General features: G+C 51.4%; 6 protein-coding genes across 6 annotated transcripts; 1 reads left to right on the top strand and 5 right to left on the bottom strand.

The window, feature by feature from the left end:
* Positions 1 to 1,161: 1,161 nt before the first annotated feature.
* J4E86_009477 (uncharacterized protein) lies at positions 1,162 to 2,799 on the bottom strand (the record flags this gene model as incomplete). The annotated part of the gene is made up of 4 exons (XM_051449982.1): positions 1,162 to 1,305; positions 1,373 to 2,050; positions 2,500 to 2,682; positions 2,737 to 2,799. 4 exons carry the CDS (start codon positions 2,797 to 2,799, stop codon positions 1,162 to 1,164), a joined length of 1,068 nt encoding a protein of 355 aa, XP_051298827.1.
* Positions 2,800 to 3,869: 1,070 nt separating this feature from the next.
* J4E86_009478 (uncharacterized protein) lies at positions 3,870 to 4,837 on the bottom strand (the record flags this gene model as incomplete). The annotated part of the gene is made up of 2 exons (XM_051449983.1): positions 3,870 to 4,738; positions 4,765 to 4,837. 2 exons carry the CDS (start codon positions 4,835 to 4,837, stop codon positions 3,870 to 3,872), a joined length of 942 nt encoding a protein of 313 aa, XP_051298828.1.
* A 287-nt stretch (positions 4,838 to 5,124) lies between these two features.
* J4E86_009479 (uncharacterized protein) lies at positions 5,125 to 6,846 on the bottom strand (the record flags this gene model as incomplete). The annotated part of the gene is made up of 2 exons (XM_051449984.1): positions 5,125 to 6,689; positions 6,741 to 6,846. The coding sequence occupies 2 exons, from the start codon at positions 6,844 to 6,846 to the stop codon at positions 5,125 to 5,127; spliced, it is 1,671 nt and encodes a 556-aa protein (XP_051298829.1).
* Positions 6,847 to 10,587: 3,741 nt separating this feature from the next.
* J4E86_009480 (uncharacterized protein) lies at positions 10,588 to 11,676 on the bottom strand (the record flags this gene model as incomplete). Its single annotated transcript, XM_051449985.1, has 1 exon — positions 10,588 to 11,676. The coding sequence occupies one exon, from the start codon at positions 11,674 to 11,676 to the stop codon at positions 10,588 to 10,590; it is 1,089 nt and encodes a 362-aa protein (XP_051298830.1).
* A 306-nt stretch (positions 11,677 to 11,982) lies between these two features.
* J4E86_009481 (uncharacterized protein) lies at positions 11,983 to 12,842 on the top strand (the record flags this gene model as incomplete). Its single annotated transcript, XM_051449986.1, has 2 exons — positions 11,983 to 12,065; positions 12,125 to 12,842. 2 exons carry the CDS (start codon positions 11,983 to 11,985, stop codon positions 12,840 to 12,842), a joined length of 801 nt encoding a protein of 266 aa, XP_051298831.1.
* A 7,754-nt stretch (positions 12,843 to 20,596) lies between these two features.
* On the bottom strand, positions 20,597 to 21,748 carry J4E86_009482 (uncharacterized protein; the record flags this gene model as incomplete). The annotated part of the gene is made up of 1 exon (XM_051449987.1): positions 20,597 to 21,748. One exon carries the CDS (start codon positions 21,746 to 21,748, stop codon positions 20,597 to 20,599), a length of 1,152 nt encoding a protein of 383 aa, XP_051298832.1.
* Between the last annotated feature and the right edge of the window lie 797 nt (positions 21,749 to 22,545).

A 22,545-nucleotide genomic window follows, 5' to 3' on the forward strand; every position in this document is an offset into this window, starting at 1 on the left:
GTGTTCCGGGCCTCGGCGCTTTTGGAGTTTCTCTCGCGGTTGGTTGATACCTTTGTGTATTTCTATCATTATAACTGGGACTATCTGGGAGGAGGGACGATGTACATGTTGCATGATTGCTTTGGGGCATATTATGGCGGAGTAGATTCTTTGTGTTTTTGTGTTGTTCTTACTATCTAGTGGAATCGATATTACTACGACGTACGCCTTTGGTCGCTGTCACGTCTGCTCCCATTGACGTCAACAATACTACCAGCGTCTTTATCGCTACACTTGGAACCATCGCACCACCCGCCTCCACTCGCCTCCCTCGGCTGCATGGCTCCCTATCTTCACGGCCCCATACCTCCTCCTCAACGTTAAGCCAAGGTCCACCACCTCGGGCCTCGTCCACACACACAAAGAAAAAACCTAATCATCTTGAAACACCCAATCTTCCTTTCCCGTACCCCAGAAGTCGGCTAGTCGCCCCTATCGCAACGACCGCAACTGCAACCAACTCGCAGCCTTACCAACAGCCCCCCGTCCCATCATCACATAATCACATTCCCGGGGCCGCCGCTTCTGTAACCCTCAGGAGATGGATAATCGGGAAACGGGCATGTTCGCGGGGGCGGCCGACGCGGTGACCTTCGGGGTATCTGTCACATTAATTCGCCTTTGTTACTAGGTATATCATGTTTCTTATCGTGCAACCATTCGTTGCGCGGCTTTCTCCGCGATACGGCGTTGTATTGATTTGATGATGGGGAGACTCACCGCAACGACCTTTTTGTCATTTGCTGCTGGGCGGATGGATATTGTGGCGGCCTTCTAGATGCAAGATGGAGGTAGGTAAGCGTAAGCACGTATCCGCGATGCAGGGTGGGCGGGTCAGCTGACGTTCAAGCGAGCGCGTGGGTAGATTGGCTGGTAAGGCAAGCGTGAACGTCTGGTGAAGTCTGTGGCGGTGTAGTTGCTAAAGGAGTGAACAAATGGTGCATGATACCGCAACGTAATGGATTTCATAAAAGTTCCAGTCAAATGTTTGTGTCTTGCTAATGAAACTCGTTATCGCTATTTTGACCTATTGTATGCTTCTAGGTCTATCATCTACCATATGTTTTGGTAATGATTCGAAGCCTTGAAATACTCGTTCTGTCCGTCCTTCCTTACAATCCCCTATAGCTTGATAGCAAACTGCTTCAGGTACTCGTAATGCTCAACATTAGCGGCAACGGTATCCCGGATCTGCTTCGCGCCCTCTTCGCCGTACTTCTCCTTCCACTCAGCGAAGAGCTGTCCGTCACTCTTTGGCTCCTTCTTCTACTCGTTGTTAGCAAATGTCTTCTTTCCAACTGATCCTGTTATGATATAGCTTGTCAAAACTTACGTGTGTGCGTTCCCTCAGACGATCACTGTCCAGAGCATCTTCATGGAAACCCTTCCACTTCTCGAACGCCTCCTTGGCCTTGTCTTGGTCTTTCTCCGTGTCCCATACGAGCATGTTTGGATCCCACTCAATTCCAGTGGTCTTGCAGAATGCCTCAATCATGCCGGATGGGTTGTCGAGCAGATCATCTGCATCGATGACGCAGATCTCGACGCCGCCGGTGTGGCCATTTGCCTGATCGTTGGCATCAGCCTCCTTTTGACCAGCGAACTTGGGACCGATTTGTCCCTCAGAGCGCAGATAGTCGAATAGGCGGCGGAGCTCGTCGTAGCCGGCTTCATCCTCACGGAAGTTGTAGAAGCCCGTCATTTTGTCTAGCGGAGGAATGGTGCAGCGGTAGTAAGACGGAATGGAGAATTTCGGGTGGCGGATGAGGAAGGTGAAGTGGTAGGTTGCCAACAAGTCCTTGGGAATAACGGTCGGGTTGTTGGGCTCGCCCTTGGTATCGTATGGGTAGGGAGGCTTAGAAGGGTCGCTGCGAGTGGTGACGGGCGAGAGTTCGGTGGTGTTTGTTCCTACGCCACGGCGGTAGTTGGACAGAGATGGTGCGATGGTCGCGGGCTTGCCGACGGGGGGAATCCAGTATTGGGCCATGTCTTTGATGAAAGCGCGCTTGCCCTGTAAGAGGTGAGTATGGGCTTCTTCTACGAGGCTGCATCTCGCGCCTCAGAGATCTTCGTCGAATGGGCTGTCGTGAGGCTGAAGTCAAGGCAATAAGAGTTGATGGAAGCGGAATGCTTCGGCGGTATTTCGGGCATGTGAAAGACCACATTCCTGAGGTTTCCCAGCCGAGGGGTCGTGTTGGGCTCATTGAAATTGGTGCGCTCGCTTTAGACGGCCGAGAGATTGTGCAAGATGGGCTTGAAAGAACGTGTGGGATGATTGCAGTAGGGGCGGGGTTGATTGGGATCTGACTGGCGGGCGGATGGCTGAGGCACACAACACGCAATAGCGGCCAAGATGACGAGATTGCGAATATAAGATATCCATTGGATGCGCAAGAACGAAAAGTTGAGGGGAAATGGTACGAAGCTGAGGAGAAACATGAAAAGCATTAGTGAACGAACCTCGGAGTTCTCTCTCGCAATGCGATCAAAGATGGTCCTGTATGTGCTGTCCTCGTAACCAGACTCTTTCCTGGCCTTGGGGTCATTCTCATAACGCTCAGCAAGGCGCTCAGGTCCAAAGTAGTAGGCATCGCCGAAAGGCTCGTGAACACATTGCAGTGTGTCGTGACGCGTCATGAACACCTAGAGGAATGTCAGAACCCAGAATTGGGCGAGATACGGCGAAGCCAAGCATACCCGCTCAAAGGCCGTCGAGCAGGCCCTCGGATGAGTAGCCACAAAGATAGGCTTGCTCGTCATCGTCGCGGCTTCTCGACTCTGGTAGGATCTGTATTCCAAGTATCCTAGGGAGGCGACTGAGAAATACAGTCGGTGGGATTGGTGAAGAACAAGTCCAGATATATTCCAAGCTGAACAGCGACGCACCTACCGCGAAAAGTAAGAGGGGCACTAGCAGATTCTTATACCTGAGCCCCAGACAGAAACTGCCGCCGATCAACGATTGCTAGATGGAGCCCACAATTGCTGTTCGTTGAGCAGCAATCCCTACCGGCAACACGGATTAACAGGTACTAGCGGACCCAACCATGCAGTGTTGGCAGCTTCGATCAAAGGGTCCGGATGGACGCCTCACATGGGCGGCAGTCACAACCGCGAACGTGGCGTGAGGGCGATGCAGGTAATGCGGTTGCCCTGTCCCGATGCCAGGGTGGAATTGGCCAAAAGGGTTCGTATGGTGTTTTCTAGCAGCATGCATGATGTCACTGGCGGGATTGGTGGACGGAAGGTGTCGTGGTGGGGAGTGCCGTGCCCCTCACTAGCATGGCTAAGCCCGAGGTGCCGACGGTTCCTCGCCAAACTCCCTCCCTTTTCAGTCCTGTTTGCGCCTCGCGCGCCATATCGTTGGATGCTATTGTTGCGCATCTTTAGGCCTATCTTTCTGATGTCTCTGAGCCACAGCTACTCATGCAGCTAAAAGCACGACATATAGTGGCTGCATTTCGCAATCTAGTACGCCTGCGTTAAACAAAACCCGCACGACACCAGGGCTTGTGACGTTGTGCCGTTTTGTACGTGGTAATCTATTGGAAAGCTGCTGCTATAACCACCAGGCGTCGTTGTACATGTTCGAGAGAGGAAGGAACGATGAAGCTTCAAAACTTTTTTTCGCGGTCCCACACCTCGGTTCGCTGTACCTACCTTACTAGTATCAGGTTATGAGACCTTTCCTACGGTGCTCATGGTTCACGATCGCAGACTACAAGAGCAAGGAATCTGAGAAGAAGAGAAAAAGGCAATCTGGCACATAGTCACATCGATACACAATAAGAGGAACACATCCGCAACCGAACCTTCCCAAAGCCTCCCATCTACGGACCAACAGCCAACCGCATCTTCAGCAAATCCTTCTCCAAAATCTCCTCCTTCTTCCCGCTAAACTCCTCCATATCCCAACACGCACTAACATACCTCCCACCGAGCCACTCCCTCCTCTGCGCCCCCAACCACATCAACGTATCGCCCGCCAACTCCGGCGTATCAACAAGCCACTCGTGCATATGTCCCGGCATACCCAGCGCCAACTCCGTCTGTATGCCTCCTGGATGCACAGCCATAGCCAGCATACCATCCTTACCCTCTCCGTGGTCCTGGTCAATAAACTCGGTCAACCGAAGTGAAGCCAATTTGGCGGGCCCGTACGAAGAGCTCTGCGGGACGACCATGACAGCGCCGATGGATGTGATATTGATGATGATCTTGGAGCCGGCGAGGAGGTGCGGCCAGAATGCGCGGGTTACGAGGTAGCTTCCTTTTACGCTGACTTCGTAGTCGCGCCACCATTCATCCGGGTCGGTGTCTGGGATGCCAGCAAAAGAGGCGAGACTTCCCGCGTTGTTGATCAAGACGTCGAGTTTTCCATCGAACTTCTCGGTGACGAGCTTAGCAGCAGCGTCTACGCTGTCTTTGCTGGTGACATCCAGATCTAGGGCTAGGACTTGTGGCTCTGAACGACCTGCGGATTTGGCTGCGGCTTGGACGTCTTTGACCACGGTGGAGAGGTTGGATCTCGCACCGAGTATTATGCCCGAGGCACCTGCTTTTGCGTAACTTGGGGCTGTGGCACGGCCGACGCCTTTTGAGGCACCGGTGATCAAGACGTGCTTTCCTTGGAGATTGAAGTTGGACGGGGAGATGTATGGGTAAGTGTCGTGACGGTCTGTGGCGACAAAATTCAGGCCTAGTAGATGTGTGTTAGATACGCACTGGCGATGAGGAAAGGCTCAAGTGAAGGTTTAGTACCATTGGAGGCGCGGCTTTCACCGAAATCTTTGGACATGATGGTTTTGCTAAATTCAAGGGTGATAGCAAAGTAGTAAATGTCGAAATGCTCACTCAATGCTCGAGAAGGAGAACTTGTAATGGCAGTGTATATAGTATTGCAGAACTAGATGTTGTATGACGTAACCTGGATCCACACTTGGTATGGCACAGAATGCACACTAGTATCACGGCATTATGCAAGGAGTTACCGGAGATAGTTGTACGGCAGTTGTCATGGACAGAAAGGCGTTGTGTGAACGTGGAATGAAATTCGTAAATTAATTAAGTACATATCCCATGCGTTTACTTGCTCAACGCTAATATCCTTTCAACAGCCCTTTCCGCCGCAATCATGACACCCATAACAGGATTCGTGGTCAGAGGCGGCACGATACTGGCATCAATGACGAACAAGTTCTGCATCCCGATAACTTTTGTATCCGTGTCAATGCAGGCCTCCATCCTGCAACTGCTGCTCCAATGTTGCACATTGCCAAGTGTGAACGCGCTTGGCGTGGTCAGATAAGTCGCAATCTGCTCAATAGTCGAGTTCTTTGCAACGTTCAGCGGGTTGAGAGTAGCCGGCAGAGCCTGGAAGATGTTGTAGACGAAGGTCGCAATAGCAGTCGCATCGCGGGGGTCGGCGTAGAAGTTTGATGCGGGAAGAGCGATACCTCTGGCATCAAGGTTTACGCGACCAACGGATCGGAGACCAGAAGTGCCGTAGACGTTGAGTGTGATAGTTCCGTTCTTTGTAAGACCCATCGCTCCGGCAGAGTCAATGGTGCCCTGGCAACCCACTACATCATCGCCTTGCTGGATGTAGTCCCAGAACGCGCTCGTTTGGGAAGCGAATGTGTAAGGTCCAGACCGTTCGTTGAGGTACAGATCGACGTCGGATTGCGGCGGGTTGGAGTAGTCGTAAGCATACGAGGCAATCTCGTCAGATTGGAGCTCGATGAAGGTGTTTGGGTTATCGAAGACACCGTTGCCGACAGCGGTGTTGTTGATCCAGTCTTGAGAAGGAACTGTAACATGACCGTTCTTCGAGAGGTTTGTCAAGGTCGCTGCCTCACCGATACCAGACCACATCAACAGCTGAGGGCTGAGGAGAGCACCGGCTGAAGAGATAACCATGCCGCCTTCTTTGATGCAAATGCTTGACGAGTTCTCGGCACCGTTGGTCTGAACGTCGACGCCAGTTGCTACGCCGCCATCGCGACGCACACGCAAGACTTTATTGCCAGTTTGGAAGGCAAAGTTGGAGCGAGCCAGGGCCGACTGCAGGTATGTCTTGACCGGACCACTCCTTTGCCCGTTCTCGTAGTACCAGATCGGGTGGCCGAACACCTTGGTCTTGTTGTGATTCTCGATGCCATCGTTCAGGCCGACCTCTGCGAAACCCGCGCCATCAACGAGCCATTGCTTCGCAGCATCGTAGCCGCTCTGCAGATACCTCTTTCCGTCTCTTGAGGGACTGTCTGTGTTTGGTTGTTTCGCTCGGACCTTGTTGATTGCGCATTGCATGTCGTCATTCTTCCAGCCCTGGGGGAAGTAGCGATCCCAATCGCTGGCGGGTGGCTGGAAGAACAGTCCAGCGTTGATTGCGGAGTTACCACCGACGGTGCATCCTTGAAACGCGTTGACGACATCAGACGCGCATGTCAAGTTTCCTTCACCGGAATTCGAGAAGATGGATTTGTACAGCCCTGGAACATCAACGCGGCTGAGTTCAGTTCCGTTTAGCCATTCCGGGCGAGCACGACCGCCGGTCACGTAGTACGATGGGCCGCCCTGCTCTAGCAGTAGAGTCTTCTTGCCGGCTTCGCTCATGCGGTCCGCTGTAACGATACCCGCTGGACCAGAACCTGGAGGACGTCAATTTTGGTGCCAGATTTTGGATGCATGTTTGAGCTTACCAACGACAATGACATCCCATTCACCACCAGCGCATTGCTCTGCCGCAGCATAGCTCGCAAACGCAGCGACCGGCAACAGAACCTTCAACATATGAGCTGCTACCATGATGCCTTCTCTTTGATTCTGGAGGTGTTGGTCGTCCTATGTTGCGAGGCTATAGCTCCTGCCGTGACAAGGCCGAAGGCTGACTTTAAGCATTCCATCTCACCCTCAGCTCCTAGCAAGTACGCTTACCCTAGCCTCGAGCTCTAAAGCACGGTGATGTACAAGTACCACCATGCTAAGCAAATTTGCAGCGTGAAGCTGGAGCCGACATCACCGAACACGAAGAGGTATGACGCCGTTTACGGGGTGGAGCGTGCGCAGGCCTAAACCATCGCCCAGACGCGGGCGCTTTACCTGTTCGCACGAGCTATGAGGGCATAGATCGCGCGCCGGCGATGGCTGTGGAAGCTTTAGAATCATCGCCCCGACGGATTGGGTGCGTGGCGGTCGTTGCGTGGTTATTTTAGGACATGAGGGCGAGCTGAAGGTGTGGCGATTTCCGCATCGTGAGGGGTCCAGCCTGACAGGAAGGAGCCCGACTCTAGCGGAAGGTGCGGCTGAGTTCGTGACTTTGCGTCAGTCACCCAGAATTCTGTCTCCATTGTTTACTTCTTTTGATGCTTTCGACTATCTCGTGACTCGCATCTCAGATGACGGGATTACGAGAAAAGGCTTGGGAAGCTTGTTAAGCCATCGCGTGCGACGTGCCCGCTCGGACCGCTCGGAAGGATTCATTGTGGGCCTCTGCAACGGGTACACAACGACACCAGGAGAGCCTTGAACAAGTAGCCGGTGATACTACGCCCAATTGGCGAATTCGACGTGCATGATCATAGAAACCCGAGTTTTCGCTTTTCTGTGCAAGTTGTGATTTGCGAATCGACACCTGGGCAGCGATGTGATGTCGTTGGTTGTACTAAGGCCAACTTCATGGGGGCAACTTGCTTGAACGGAAGATCTTCGGTATTAGATGTTTTACCTGGGTTGTTGGACAATTAGTGCCATTGTACTGTCGGTTGCGCGAAGACAATACATCATCCGGGTCTGAGCATACCAACACTGCCTAGGTGGTGATGTGGACCGTCAGAGACTTCGAGTCGGCTTAAGCGTAGCATTGCATGACTTGAATGTCCGCCCATGCCCATATACTATTGCAGTATGACTCTTCAGCATTGTGTTGATTGTTTGAAGCCGTGAGGATTTCTGGGTCTCAGACCCTTGAGTGAGATATCTCACTGATCTGACCACTCTCTACCCGTGCCATGACAGCACAGGGTGTCATGAATAGCTTTCGTGCTCGATAGAACTGACTCTTCAACTGCTCTACCTACGAAGATCTGGGTAGTGTGAAACAGACACGTAAGTGAGGTGCGGCGATCGTACAGCCCGTAAGCTTATCAAGTCCCGTGGTTTGGAAAGCATAACTTCGCAAACCAGGAAATACTCAGTGACCATTGAAGTTCATCAATGGACATTCAGGCATCAAACTGCAGTGTGTAACATAAGGCGGCGGTACGGCTTCGTGTCTGAAGTGGTGATGATCTGATACATGCCCAATCTTGTGGCAGTCCTGTACAAAGATGGCTGCGATCTGGGCTACGTGATCTGCCGTAAGTCTATACAATCATCTGTCGAAGGAGTCCCGCTGACCAACAGTGATGAGTGCACAGAGGCTCGGAGCAAGATACAGCAAGTTGAAGTCATGCCCTTCGTATGACTTCGCAACAACAGTGTGTCGACGTGCAATGAGTAACTACTGTAACAATCCTTTCTGACTCTCAAGTATGAGTGTATTGTACGGTATATAAAATCCATACAGCGCTGTTGCTTCTATGGATACACACTCGCATCAACAGTCGATCAGCTATCTACCAAAATCAGAATACGATCAACACTGTCAACCTCCTAGAAAATATAACACCCCATATCATATAATATGTCTTCATCCAGTCCTAAGGCTGGAAGCTTATCCAACAAGGGCAAGGGAAAGGCAGAAGAGCCCGCTTCGCCCACGCCAGACTTGGTCGCTGCGCCAGAAGAGGAGACTCCGCAAGACGATCAGGGTTTCGAGAACACCGAAGAACCAGGTTTGCAATAACATCCTACTTATCAGTCAAAGTAACGCTCATGATTTGACTAGCGGGACCAAGACCGCAGCGAAATGACGGTCAACCACGTGCCCCACCCACTATACAGGAGCTTATGGACCAGTGCAAATGCAAGTATAAATTCAAAAGCAAGACACGGCTAGAGTTACTGACACCAAGTTAGGGGTAGGAAAAGATATCTATGGGAAGCATTACAGGGTGGATGTTCGAAGGCATGAGGATGGAAACAAGGAAACCTATACTGCTCAACTTCTCAGAGGCTATAGGTATGGATTTCTTGGTACAAAGCTCAGTGTGGGCCCAATTAGCAAAACTTGCTCCGGGAAGTACCAGGCTGTGGAAGACTTGCTGCGTGTCTTGGAAGCTGAAGAGCAGGCACAAATGGAGAAGAAGCCCACTTACGTGGCTGTTAGTAGGCGCAAGTGACCAGATGGGGAATGGCACGAACATTGGCGGCTCTGACTACAGTGCGTCTGCTGGCAGGCACACACTACACTCGTTTGAATCTATCTAGGGAATACATGCATGTACCTTACCTCTAAAGGTTGAGATTGCATCCAAGCCCTACATTGTGCCTTTTGCAACGTGCAACAAAGCGAGAACACCGGTCAAGTGTGCGAACGCTTTAACTTCAGATAAAAGAGCAGGTACCCCGGCTTTCTTTTGAATGAGCATAGCGCGAGTTTTACTCTAATGACGAATGTTTACCCTCACTGACATTAATTCTACCACCTAGGTAAACTTCCAAAGCCGTATCACCGCATTATGCATAGTATGCATCGGTCGACCATCTCTTTCCAATCTCTCAGTCTGCTTTACTTTCACCTTCTCGCTCTCCTCTTTGTGACCATCTTTAGTTCGTTGAAACCGCCCACTGGAAAGCGCGTTACACAACACGATCATGATATTGAACCCGCCATTCGAGCTCAAGATCATTCCGAGGGAAAACTAGAGCCTTCGGTGGATGCCCACTGATAGAGCGCTGGCGCGATCACCAGAGCCCGCACGCATCACAGTAGGGTCGCTCGTAGCCTTTTGATCATATACCACTGGTAAATCTGTGGCTTCTAGAGTGACGGCTCACATATCTCCAACCACGACCGAGTCGGCCGATCGCTTGAGCGAGCAACTATATACTCAAGATCTAGATCACGTAGCAGCACCTCAGGGTATCATAAAGCTAGATTCAGACCACTTCGAGCGCACTAGCAACCAAAAAGACCATCACTAACAGCAGCAGGTCAGATTTGGCTTTGGGTGGTCAAGCTGGTGAGGGCAGTCCCCATGTCCGAGCGGCCAAAACCATACCGAGCACGAAGTAGGAGACGGAATAAAAGGCCGCGGATAAAACAAGAGAAAACTACGTGAGCGTCATCTCTTGATGGCTATCTACATTCTGGTGCTAAATCCGGCCCAGATGAATGCTCTCTTATTTCAGAAGCGCCAACGAAGCAATGCCAGAGACACCGTGCTGAAAAAACTGCGAGTAAGAAAAGCGCGACAGGAACGGGGAAACGCGAAACTTTGTGGTGAATTGGAGAAGTTCAAGTCTGACAGCGAACCACTGAAGCAGCTGGATGAGATTCTCACTGCGAAGATCAGGATCCAACACGATACCATCGTGTTGGTAAACAATGAGATGGAAGCAGTTGTTCAATTGCCTACAGACGTTTGATAATCCATCCCAACTCACTCAGCCCATGAGCTGCAGCTGATCTGTAGGCGGCCACCTCGTCTGCGCAAAGCTCAAACACCGCTTAATACTCTGCAGATACTTCCGCGTCATCTCGTCGCTCATGATATGCGCCGCATTCTTATCGCTCTCATGTAGCTTTTCTCGCGCACTTCTCTCGTGGATACCCACCATGGTAACACCGATGGGCCACGCCGCCTTGCCGATACTGAGACGTAGATAACCATCGTTCGCGTCGACGTATCTTCGCTCTTGTGCGGCGTGCACAATCTCGACAACGGGCTCGACGATACTGTCTGGAAGATCGAACTTCTCCAATTTCTTGAACAGGGGCCGCATGTTCTCTCGCGCTTGTACCATGGCGGCGTAGGCTTGTTTTCCTTGGTAGCTCTCCTTGACTTCGGGGTCTCGGCGTAGGAGTGTGAGGTCCCATTCTTTCAGCACCATGGTGAAATAGCTCGCCAATTGCCTGAAGAGGAACTCGCGACCCTCCTTGTCCTTGGGTACCTGGGGGCTGACCTTCATGTCCTTCTCCGGTACGAGTTGTAGTGTTGTGGGTATCGGACCGTCCGTCATGATGGCTGCTAGGCTGTCTGCGCCGACGCGCTTCTTGTATCGCTTCAAGCGTTGTTTGTGTGTCTCGCCGAATAGCCACGCTGGCTCATCGAGGGCTCTTAGCTTTGCGACGAGCTCTTCGTCTTCGATATCTTCGTCTTCGGGGACCGGTGTGCCGTCTCCTTCACCGTCCTTCTTCTTGGGTGGAAGATCAGGAAGACCTAGCCGCTTTCGCCGCTGTCTTTCCTCTGCCTCTTCCTCTTCTTCCCTTATGCGTCTTGATTCCTCGGCCATGCGCATGCGCTTTTCCCGGCGCTCGGCTTCCCTCTCGGCTTCATCTTCCTCGGCTTTGCGCTTCTTCTCGTGACGTTCTCGTCGTGCCTTCTCCGCGGCTTCTTGTTCGGCGACGTATGCGGCTTGCCGCTGTGCTTCGATCTCGCTGCGCTTCAAGTACTTTTTCTCGGTAGGTTCGGCTGGTGAGGCTGTGTCTTTGCCTTTTTTTATATGTGCGGACATCAACTTAGCGAAATCCATGTTGGCGACTTCGATGTTCGGGGTATAAAGTGAGTCAACGTGTCGAGGATGAGTCAGTGTTGTTTGCGACGTGGAGGCTCACCTGCGCCTTCCAGTGGAAGGTACGTGCCGAGGAAGGCGCTAGTGGGAGCTCTCCGCGTCCCGGTCGCGTTCCTTCCTCCCCAAACTCTCCAAACACATTCACGTCTTGCGCCTGACGTCACCTCCTCACGACTTTCCTAGCGAGTTGTCGCTACGTGCCTACGAATCTCGAAATAACTTAATACATTGACTAGCCTGGCTATCCACAAGGCTGTAGACCTCACAATGGCTGCCCCCGCGAAGATTGACCGTCAAACAACGACGCCCTTCCTGTTGCGCCTCTTCTTCAAGCAAAACTCATTCCATAGGTGCGCACTCCTCATAGTCCCCAAGCACAAGAAGCGAACACATTACTAATAGCTCAAAGACTGGACGAGTTTGACCCAACACTACCACGTCTCCCAACCAATGTCCAAATCTACACATGGCATACCTGTAGTTTGCGCGAGCTATGCACACTACTCCTCAGCGCAGTACCAACATTACTACCGCAACCGTATGCCGGATCGCGCATCGCATTTCGACTCGTATACCCAGACATCCAAGGCTCCAACCGGCCAGGCGCACCGGGGCGATTCATATCGCGCGACATAGGCTCCGTCATTGTAGGCGCGCGCCCAAGGGATGAGGACATTGATATGAACGGCGTGGAGGGAGGAAGTGTCACAGAGGCTCTCAAGCAGCTTGACGGCGACGCAGACAAGACACTGGGGGACGTCAGGTTTATGATAGGCGACTATGTGGCATGCGCCATACTTCCCCCGCTACCCGACGGCAGCGTACCCGCTGCACCTCCGCCGCTTTCTGGACCGGGTCGAGGACCGCCTTCAGGACCGTACGGCGGACGACCGCGCGAGAACGGCTTTGGTGGACGGGGAGACTATGGCGGCTTCGGAAGAGGTGGTAGGGGTGGTGGAAGCAGATTCGACGATCGAAGATTAAGTGGAGGTGGTGTGCCGTTTGGTGAATGGAGAAGAGGCGAAGCGCCACCAGATCGAGAGCTGAGCTTTGGAAGAGGGGGCAGAGGCGGACGAGGAGGTGGGGATGATTGGCGCGACCGAGGAAGAGGACGGGGACGATGGTAGTGCAAAGCTCTGACTATGAGTTTATGACGCAGTGGCAGAGACCTATAGAAGGCTCTGGGCCGCACGAGCTACGGACGCGCCCAAGCCAACAGCCGTGCGAAACATACAGTCATTGCTTGAAACAGTGAGTCAATACATATGTTCGTTGGACTCAAAGCTGATATCGATGGCGAGGAAGATACCAGCAATTGCAGAATACATCCGCTCCATGTCATTCGACCGTGATCAGCTTCCAAGTTCGTGACGGCACTCAACGACTTTTTGATTGCGAGCAGTACTGGCGTATGACACGCTGAAGTATACATGTACGTGTGTCATTGATTCTCTGCCAGACGTCCTCCGAAGATTTCTCCTCGCTCTCTAATGGTATCATATCAAGAAGGGTATCAGTTCGTTGTATACAACCGGTTTCATGCCAATCCTCCCATAGTTCAAGCTCTAGCCCATCGTCTTCCTCTGTAAGCTCAATATTCGTAAAAGGCTTTCGTATGCTTCCAACTCTGACTCCGCAGCAGCTTCCCACCGCGCCCGTTTCGTGTGCATATTGAGCACTTGCGCCACTGTGCGACTACCCTCTCTCGTCGATGTGGGCTCATATACTGGGGCACGACTTGGGGTCGTCGCTGGCTCAGAAGCCACGATCTCGCAGACGACATCTGTTGGTCTAGGAGTCAACTCAGGCTGTATGGAGCAATGTTCGCGCTGAGGAAATCTCACCTCGAATCTGTTTCTTGATTTCCTCCTTTGTCCTAGGGATGTCCGCCTCCAATGTTTGCCGCGCTGGTCGCTTCGTGTTGTGTTCACGATAGAACACCTCATCGTCAGGGTACGTTCCTTGCTCCCGAGCGGCGCTGTGTTCCGTACTCTCTCTGCTCGAAGGTATTGAGGGTCCGCTAACCATGCGATCAGGTTCTGTAGGGCTTCGTTGTGTGGGTAGAGGCATTATGCGTAAACTTAAGGGAGTGTGTGCGATATGTGTGCGATATGTGTGCTGCACTAGAAAACTCGAAGAACTCCTGGCTGTGGCAGGTCCATGAACTGGTATTGAAGATGTCCATGTTGCACTCCATCGCGGATGACTGCGTGGGGGACAGTCGTTGGAACATTCATTCACTTTTGACGTGACCGACATCCTGTGACTGTGACATCAAGTGCGAGCGTTGGACGTTTGATGGTACTTCCTCACCCGTCATTGAGCGCCCTACGGAGCAACGGAGTCATGCTCGTGACAACATCCGGAGTCAAAACGCAGGTACCATCACTTCCGGGCCACAGATGTCACACCCTTCGCTCAATCATCTTCACAATAGGGTTCCGGCGAGAGGGCTCACAACGATATAGTCTTCATCTCCAACGGTGAAGTATGCCTGGTTCACTGACTTCAACAATGACATGTTGATGATCTCGATCGAAAGCAGATCCAGTATTCATCGACACTGGAACAACATGTCATCAGAAGTTAATATGGTCACTTCACGGGCAGTGTGTGCATTTGCCTTCGTCTCTTCCTTCATACGTGTATGTCAGTGCCATCAGAGTCTCACGTTTCACTCCTGTCGGCCGACGACGAAGTCTCAATTGCTCACACTAGGTATGACTTCCGAAGCTGTTGCATTATACATTGAGTTTTTCGATGCCAGAGTAGCTAGCTTAAATCCATCGTAAGCGTCTACAGCATATCAGGTCCTATAGTTTGTTGTCGTATAGTACAATGTATACATCTAGGATATCGAACAGTAGGACAGAAATTCCAGAAAGAACACTGTCCTTGTGCTGGCAAAGAAACGGACTGCGACCTCTTCTAATGAACAAGTGGGGACTAAGTCACAAATACATGAATGCTAGAGACAGAATGCCTACACTGATGCAGTTGCTTACACCTACTATGCATTATCTCTAATAGAAATTGGATTATGTATTTATCTGTTGAGGGTTGCGCATCTGGTGATAGCGGTTGCGTAAATCCGGTAGCGTTGCTGCTGTTTCGCGGTAGCCAGACCTGCCCAATTAGCTTCACTCGCGAAGTGGGGCGTCATCCTGTTCAGCTGCGGGACGCCCTGAACACGTGACCTGATCGCGGCCGAGAAGACATTTATGGAACTGCTCTTCTGCGTCACTTACCATCAGGGATAAGTATTGTTACATCCCGAATTCATTTTAATTGCTGTCCGAGCAGTCTACACTGTGACCTTAATTGACACTTTTCCAGAAAGTTCCCAAGGATGTCGCCTCGCGTGCGCATGGAGCCCCACCTTCCACAACGATGATCTGATGAGGCGTCGCACCGAGAGCAGAGATCTTACTCCCAGTGTTTGGAAACGAGAGTTCCAGATTGCGATCCATCACAGAGAATTCTGCGCTTCCTATTTCCCGTCATCCGTCCCGACAGCAAGATAGTGTGTCAGGTTCCGCACCAGAAAGCCTACGTACTTTTAAGGTGTTTCTGGGGCACATAGGGTCTTGCAAAATGGGCAAGGAATATCATTACGAACCGCTCGATCACTCATTATCCCAAATTCGGGTTTTCACCCTGCTTCCAGCGTCTGAGTTCTCATCACCTCTTCGCGGCCGGCTCACAATCCAATCGTTCTCGCCACGACCGATAGCCTATGAGGCTCTTTCGTATGTGTGGGGAGAACAAGGAGGAGATGAGACACTCGAAGTCGACTGCATGCCCCTAGCGATAACGTCTAATCTCTCACTGGCTCTGAGATACCTACGATACGCAAACCGGTCACGAGATCTGTGGATAGATGCTGTGTGCATCAACCAAGATAGCCCTGAGGATAAGTCCCGCGAAGTTCGAAAGATGCGCCAGATATACTCATCCGCGTCAAGGGTGCTCATCTGGTTAGGTGAAGAAGACATCGAAAAAGGGATAGCTATAAACGAACTGAAGCTTCTTGCACAGAACGGGTTCGATCATTCTATCAACTTCAAGGAAGCTCACCACATCTGGGCGAAAGTTGGAGTCCTTACTCGATGTCCATGGTGGAGCCGCGTTTGGACCGTTCAAGAAGGCGTTGTAGCAAACAACGACTCGCTCTTGATATGTGGACATAACCAGGCTTCATGGACTCTTTTTGTCGACATTCTAGAGTACATAACGTCTTCGAGGATTTCCGGATATCCGAAAAATGCCGGGACTTACCCATACTTGGACTTCGCCCGTGTATATCGAGTCTATCAGACCACCAAAACGATCCCTTTGGAAGACCTTATCTATGCATCTCAACAGAGGAACGCGTGCGATCCTCGAGATCATATCTATGCTCTCCTTGGTCTTGTAGAGAAGCCATTTTTCGAGCCTTTCGAACCAGACTATTCGCAGTCAATCTCATGGGCATTCCAGACGGCCGTGACCACTATCATCAAACAGCGACAAGATCTACGTTTCCTCATGTACATTGTACTAGCACACACGTACTCGAGCTACATCGGCCGCCCTTCCTGGGGGCATGACTTCACTGCAGATGTGGAGCTTCTCCGCGGGGACAGCGACTTTCTACGATACCGCTATAGCATAGAACACGAAGGTGCTACTACAGGGCGAAAGTACTGTCAGATCCAACATGATGTTAGAAAAAGTATCATTAAACTCACCGGAACAGTCATTGGATCGATTGAAATAGCCGAATCGCTCTTCTCTGAACCTTTAGCTGAATCTATTACCGACCCTTGGATCGAATACGGCCCCCTGTATTCTCCATACCTTGACCCATTCGTGCCGTGGCTCTTGAAAACCATGGAGAGATTCACTGCTACTACGAGAGAAGCATGGACGAAACGTCTTGCTCCCGAGATTGTGGACAAGAAGATACGTGCGGGAGATGTTTGGCGAACCTTCTTGAATGGCGCGGACATAAACTATTACAAGAGCAATTGTCGAGACCTGAAACCTCTTGGTTTCGTGGATGAATTTGAACTCCTGCAAAGCTACTCAACACTTGATGCATGGCGACTACTACGATCACAGCATGAGAGTGAGAAAGGCGGTAACGAAAGGAATGCCAAACTCGCGAGGGCCATATTTCGGAACATCATACGAAATCTGAGCAACAGCGAAACACGCCAGTGGTGTCTTTTTACAACCACGAATGGATACGCCGGCTCGGCTGTGCGGGAGCTTCAGCATGGTGATGTCGTTTGTATCTTATTTGGTTGCGCTTTGCCACTCATTCTGAGGCCCCAAGCTGACGGAACCCATGTGATTGTCGACGCCGGTTATGTAGACGGGGTCATGGGCGGGGAGTTTCTGAGAGACAAAGCACACTACACGGACACGGAGTTCCTTATTAGCTGAGGAATTTTACTGGAGGCTGTTGGTCTCTACTATTTGTTCCTGCTTGGCGAAGCACCAGACACACGTCTTCGTTGAGATGTAAATGCAGCAAATCATCGTAATGCTGATGCGCCCAAATCTATCGCTCGATCACACACCACTCTCATGTCGGAAAGCGGCACATAACAGACCATATCGATGACTGGACTACCCGCCGGCACGCAAACATCCTTCAGTACCCAAAAAACGTTTTCAATCTCATGGTCATTTCCACCTCCATCAACATCATGTCAACGTATTGTATCACATTAGTCAGCGTGTCCAACGTATCGTAGTACGGTACTTTTGAGAGCAGTCAGGGGTACGTACGGCCCAGTTTCTAATTTAGTACGTACGGTTGTATATGCGGTACACCTACAATAGAATTACGTCGTACTACCTAATTAAGCTTAGCGCCTGCTTAATTAGGTAAGAGCTAGGCCTAATTAGGTACTGTAGCTGGTGATAGTGAAGTACGGTTACGGTACGGTCTACTCTCATCTGGTGTACGTACGGCCCAAAGTACGACGTATCCCGTATCGTACCCAAAAGTACTACGCTACGTTGGACACGCTGACATTAGTCGTCATGCGGTGGTAATAATAGCACTGTTGGCGTGCTGCAAGCTGAGGTGGTGTGTTGGACCTTACGATTGAGGACGAGGAGGTGTGGAGGCGAAGCAGACGGTGTCGCATGCACGCCCGCTCATACACACATGAGCCATCCACTGCAGCATCAAGGGACAGTGAACGTCGTCGCACCTCGAGAGTAACTGTTGGTTCTATTGTTAAGCTCCACTCCACAGCTTAGCAGACATCATTGTTCTAGAAGGCTGGAAACTTGGAGTCGCACAGTCCACTGCCTAGCGTTGATAAGCTGGGAGGTCTGGAAGACCACGCGGCTGAATGGACCACTACGACTGGCAGCCACTACCGGCATTCCTCCACCAACTCTTAGCGGGGAGTTGGATGATGATGGTGCAGGATGCATCGAAGAAAGTCATCATGGCTCAATGAAGGTGCGACACGAAATCTACACCGCATGTCGCGCGAGATACTGATCGCCAATACAGCACAAGCTAGTGGTGTGTAGCAAGTCGACTCATGTACAGAGGCTTCATGTGCAGATGCTGCTTTCTACCTGGAGGCCTTGGACTTGGGCGGGGCACAGAGTTACGCAGCCAGTCAAGATTGGTGTGATGCGTTCGATTCGATTATATCTCGATTCGAATCATGCAAGAGCTTGGGCCTTGCTGCATCATGCTCAGCGCATATCTGGGGCTCAGTGGAAGATTGGAGATGCGCGCGTGCCCAACCATCATTCTGATGGCTGTCAAACCTCATCCAGAAAGCCCGCATACTGACTGAAGCCATCGTATGCAAGGGCAATGATGAGTAGAAGCTACGGTCGGTACCTGCCTCAACTCAAAGGGCCGACAGTGTCCTATCTAGCCCCGGGCCGAACGGTGAAGCGGGTTTTGTGTCGAACGATGAACGGCCAATCACTGGAATTCTCTGTTGTAATCTGTAAGGCTAGTCTCGAGTGTGGGGTAGTGGGTCATCTGCCAGCAGGTAGCGCAGAAGCGCGGTCAGTTCGGATTGGGATGGCGATATAGGTGAGCTGCCCATATTTTCGACGCTTTCGGACATATTTTCAACAGAAACTGTACGTCTACGGCAAAGTCGCTCTACATCAGGATGTGCTTGTTGTTGGGTTCTTTTTTGGGGGTGTGAAGGACGTGTTGGGTGTCATCGTTCTTACTTGATCTTTCGCGTCTATAATATGTCATTTTACTGTTTTCATGTCAGCAAATATGTCTGGACAAAGCGTTTCCTGAGTGAACAGAAGTAAACGGCATCCTTTGTTCTTCATACGGTGTATCATGGTGTGGCCCAGAGGCGCTCTTACCCCTTCTCAAGCCAGACTGATCCTATCTACGTGCGTTCTTACAGTCTTCGCAGCCCATGTTCCTCCAAGATGTCCACCACGAGCTCCACGTATAGACATGCGACTGTAGCGCCAGTGACGTCGCCGTTGGAGTAGATACCCTGTCATTCTCTACTACAAATGCATCCTACTCCTACAACAACTGTGCGAGGCCCTACTTTCGTACGAGACTACTCTGCGTGCATGATTGAGCCCTCAGACTAGGCGGTTAATGCGGGTGAATTGCAGATTCTAATCTGAGAAGGAGTGCTGCGCCGGGTTGTGGCTTGCTGTGCCGCACTCTCGTTGGCTCCTCTAAGCGCTGCGGCGCGCGGAAAACTGATATGCCTTCCCATACGTCGATTCGAAGCGGCGCACGAACCGCAATGGCAGACCAGTGTCTTTTCTTTCACCGCGATTATACTGGTCGATCCAATGATGTTGTTCCGGTGAGCATGCATTCCCAATCTCAACGCATTCTCGAGGTTGAGGTTGGGGAGGTACAGACTCTCAGCGATTACAATTTCGCTTTGCCAGATGCGGGGAGACAAGTATCGGTGAAGGACCTGCAATCTGGATTGGTTTTCCTCCATCGTCAGATCGAATCTGGAATCGTAAATCGTACGACACTAACGTCCACAAACAGCGTACAGGACACCTTCAGTCAAAGATCATCCTTCGATCGTGGTCAGTGCGCGGGAACTTGTCTTCCTGGACGTTCACTCCTGCTTTCGCCAGAGCATTGACAGCTTACCTAGGCATCCCTCACAGGGTACAACCCCTGCTGCCATGCAGTGTGCTCATCTATCCGGCAAGTCAGAGAGCTAGCTAAAACCGCACGTCTCGCCTTTCCACGGAATCTAACGAACCGGGCGTTTTCCGCTGACAAGCACCTGCATGTCGCCTCTCCCTGTCCTGGGGCTGTGTGTAATCGGTGAGGGTGCCCCCAATCTTTTTCTGCGATTAAAGGTGATTGGCTGTATGTGATCTTCTGACCGATGTTTATTCCTTCCATGCATGTTCGATCGAGGAATCAGTTCAGAATGATGCATTAGCGTGTAGTCGGATCAAGCTGTCGCAGTCGTCAATGATTGCCATGCTGGGACGACTCGCTAGGCGCAACGAAAGATCCTGAAATTCAACCTCGGTGTTGGGGGCCGGATAACGAGTAATGCTAAGCGAAGCGCCTCATGAGGCGTTCTTCAACTGGTCGTTAGGTGGGCGTTTTCAAAACTCCGTTTTGGGCCTTTCAGGTGTCACACCTAGCAGAATCCAGAGTGCAGCAGAATAGCAGGGTGTTCATTAAGATTTTATAGTCATTCATACAGCTATGCGCGCTAAAGAGACCTATGAACAGTGGAGAATCAGAAGAAATGGTACAGAAGCATGCTGAAGCACGATGATGACTTGCCTCCCCAGCGCCAGGTACCCTCAAAAAGTAATGTAAAATAAGAAGAAGAAATCATGTAAACATCATCAGCAGTGACATGAAGCGCACTACTTTCAATCAAAGCTTCGCTCTCATGTTCCTTTCCTTCAGCAGGTTCAGTTTCATCTTGAGACGTCTGATGAGCGGCCGCTCCTTGGGACCAAGAATTGCCTTCAACTCGGGAATGCTCATCTTGTTGTTCTTCCCTGCTCTGCCTCCACGGTTCACATGCGTCCAGTAGTGATCACGAAGGTTGTCGCCCCTAGAGAAGGTTTTGGGACACACTTTGCAGAAATGGCACCTGTCATTGCCATGGACAGTCCTGACGTGGCGTCGAAGGTGTTCCGGTCGTTGGAATCTTTTAGGGCATGGGACTCCAGGATGTTCCTTGTCATCTAGAGGACATTGCCAGTGCCTTACGTCAAGCGTGTGGTGAAGGGGATACGAAGCAGGATTCTCGCCCCATTTTCCGAGCTTCATGACGTTGGCATTCGCTCCAGACCGCCGGGAGGACGAGTATGGCGAACCGTGTAACGAGGCATCATCATCACTCTCAGAGTCTTCGGATTCTGAGTCGCTTTCCTTATCACTGTGTCCAGCGTCACTAGCCAATTCCTTCTTCAAGGGCCCTGGGTTAGCAACCCTGGCAGTAGTGAAGGGAGCTGGTGCGTGGTAGGGAATGTAAGCCGGCGCTACTGAAGGGCCAGAGTGAGGAATGTATTGCTGAACCGGTTGCAGTGACATCTGCTCGCAGGCTGGACCACCGTGGTTAGGCAACGAAAAGTGTTGCGAGCCCCATGTAGGAAGATCAGGGTAACTCGGTCTCCAGACATGTTCTGGTTCTGCTGCCCAGGCTTCGTGGTTGACTGGAGAGCGAACATGATGGAATGCCGGGCTTTCGACGTTATCGTACATTGGCATGCCGGTGTAAGGTGGTGTGGGAACGCTCTCGTTGTGGCTTATCGAAGAACTTGTGGACATTGGACTGCCACAGCCTGGTCCCTCGAGTAGCCATGGATCGAAGGCGTCTATCGGAGCGCTCAATGATCGCGTTGTTGATGTTTCGCGAGCAAGGTGGTGGAAAGACATCCGTTCATCGTACGACCCGTTACCATGCTTCATGGGGATAGGCTCATGCGAATCACATCGGGAGAGATCCTGTGATCCAGGATAGTCCACCACGTATTGGTAAGGGCTCGAAGTGAAGGACTGGACACGTCGTTGCTCCATTATGGCGAGGTAAGACTAACGCTCAGTCAGTCATGCTTACAAGTGTCGAGTATATAGACATACTGTGTAGGTAGAATATAAATATGCAATAAACAATGTGAGAGTCGTATAGAGACAAAAGTATGGCAGAGTGCTTGGTGGATGTGAGACCTGAGGTTGATTGTTACACTGGCAGGACCGCGCCAATATAATATAGATCAGATGCAATAGCGAGCGCTCAACCATGCCACAGGCTCCGAGGAGTGGTTCATAGGGTTCAGCAGAGAAAGGAATGCTAACGATCGGTGAAAACAACGACCCAGTAGGTTGGTACCTGAGCGACTTGGCGTACTCGATGCCAGCATGCCGCTGCGTGCGTGCACAGCCTGACCGCGAACGAACAACGGCTTAGTGTACGGCGTAGTTCGAGTACTTGAGTCTTGAACGCTTCAGGCTTTGTTAGACGACCGAAGTTTTGCAGGCATGTATCCTGGTCGCAAAGTGCCTCATATTTTCCTTGATAGCTGCTCTTCATCGAATTCCAGTACCCTGATTAAGGCCCCATCCGACAGACGCACGCTTCTAAGATGGTGGTTGGTAGGCACCCTACCAAATGTGTACAGCAAGCAGCAGGGGCTAAGCTTTCAGTTGGCCACGAAGATCCATCTGATCAGGGTCTCGATGTGGGTGTGGTGCGCTCGCCTGGTGGCTTTTGCTCAACCGTTATTTAGCGTGGGGCAGCCTCAGATACGTGCTTTGACGTGTGGCAAAGATGGTTCGAGCGCCCAGAGTGCGGATGTTGTATACAGCTAACCGTG

This window comes from Alternaria arbusti (assembly GCF_024043155.1).
Source record: "Alternaria arbusti strain BMP 1465 chromosome Unknown scaffold_17, whole genome shotgun sequence".
Taxonomy (NCBI): Eukaryota; Fungi; Ascomycota; class Dothideomycetes; order Pleosporales; family Pleosporaceae; genus Alternaria; species Alternaria arbusti.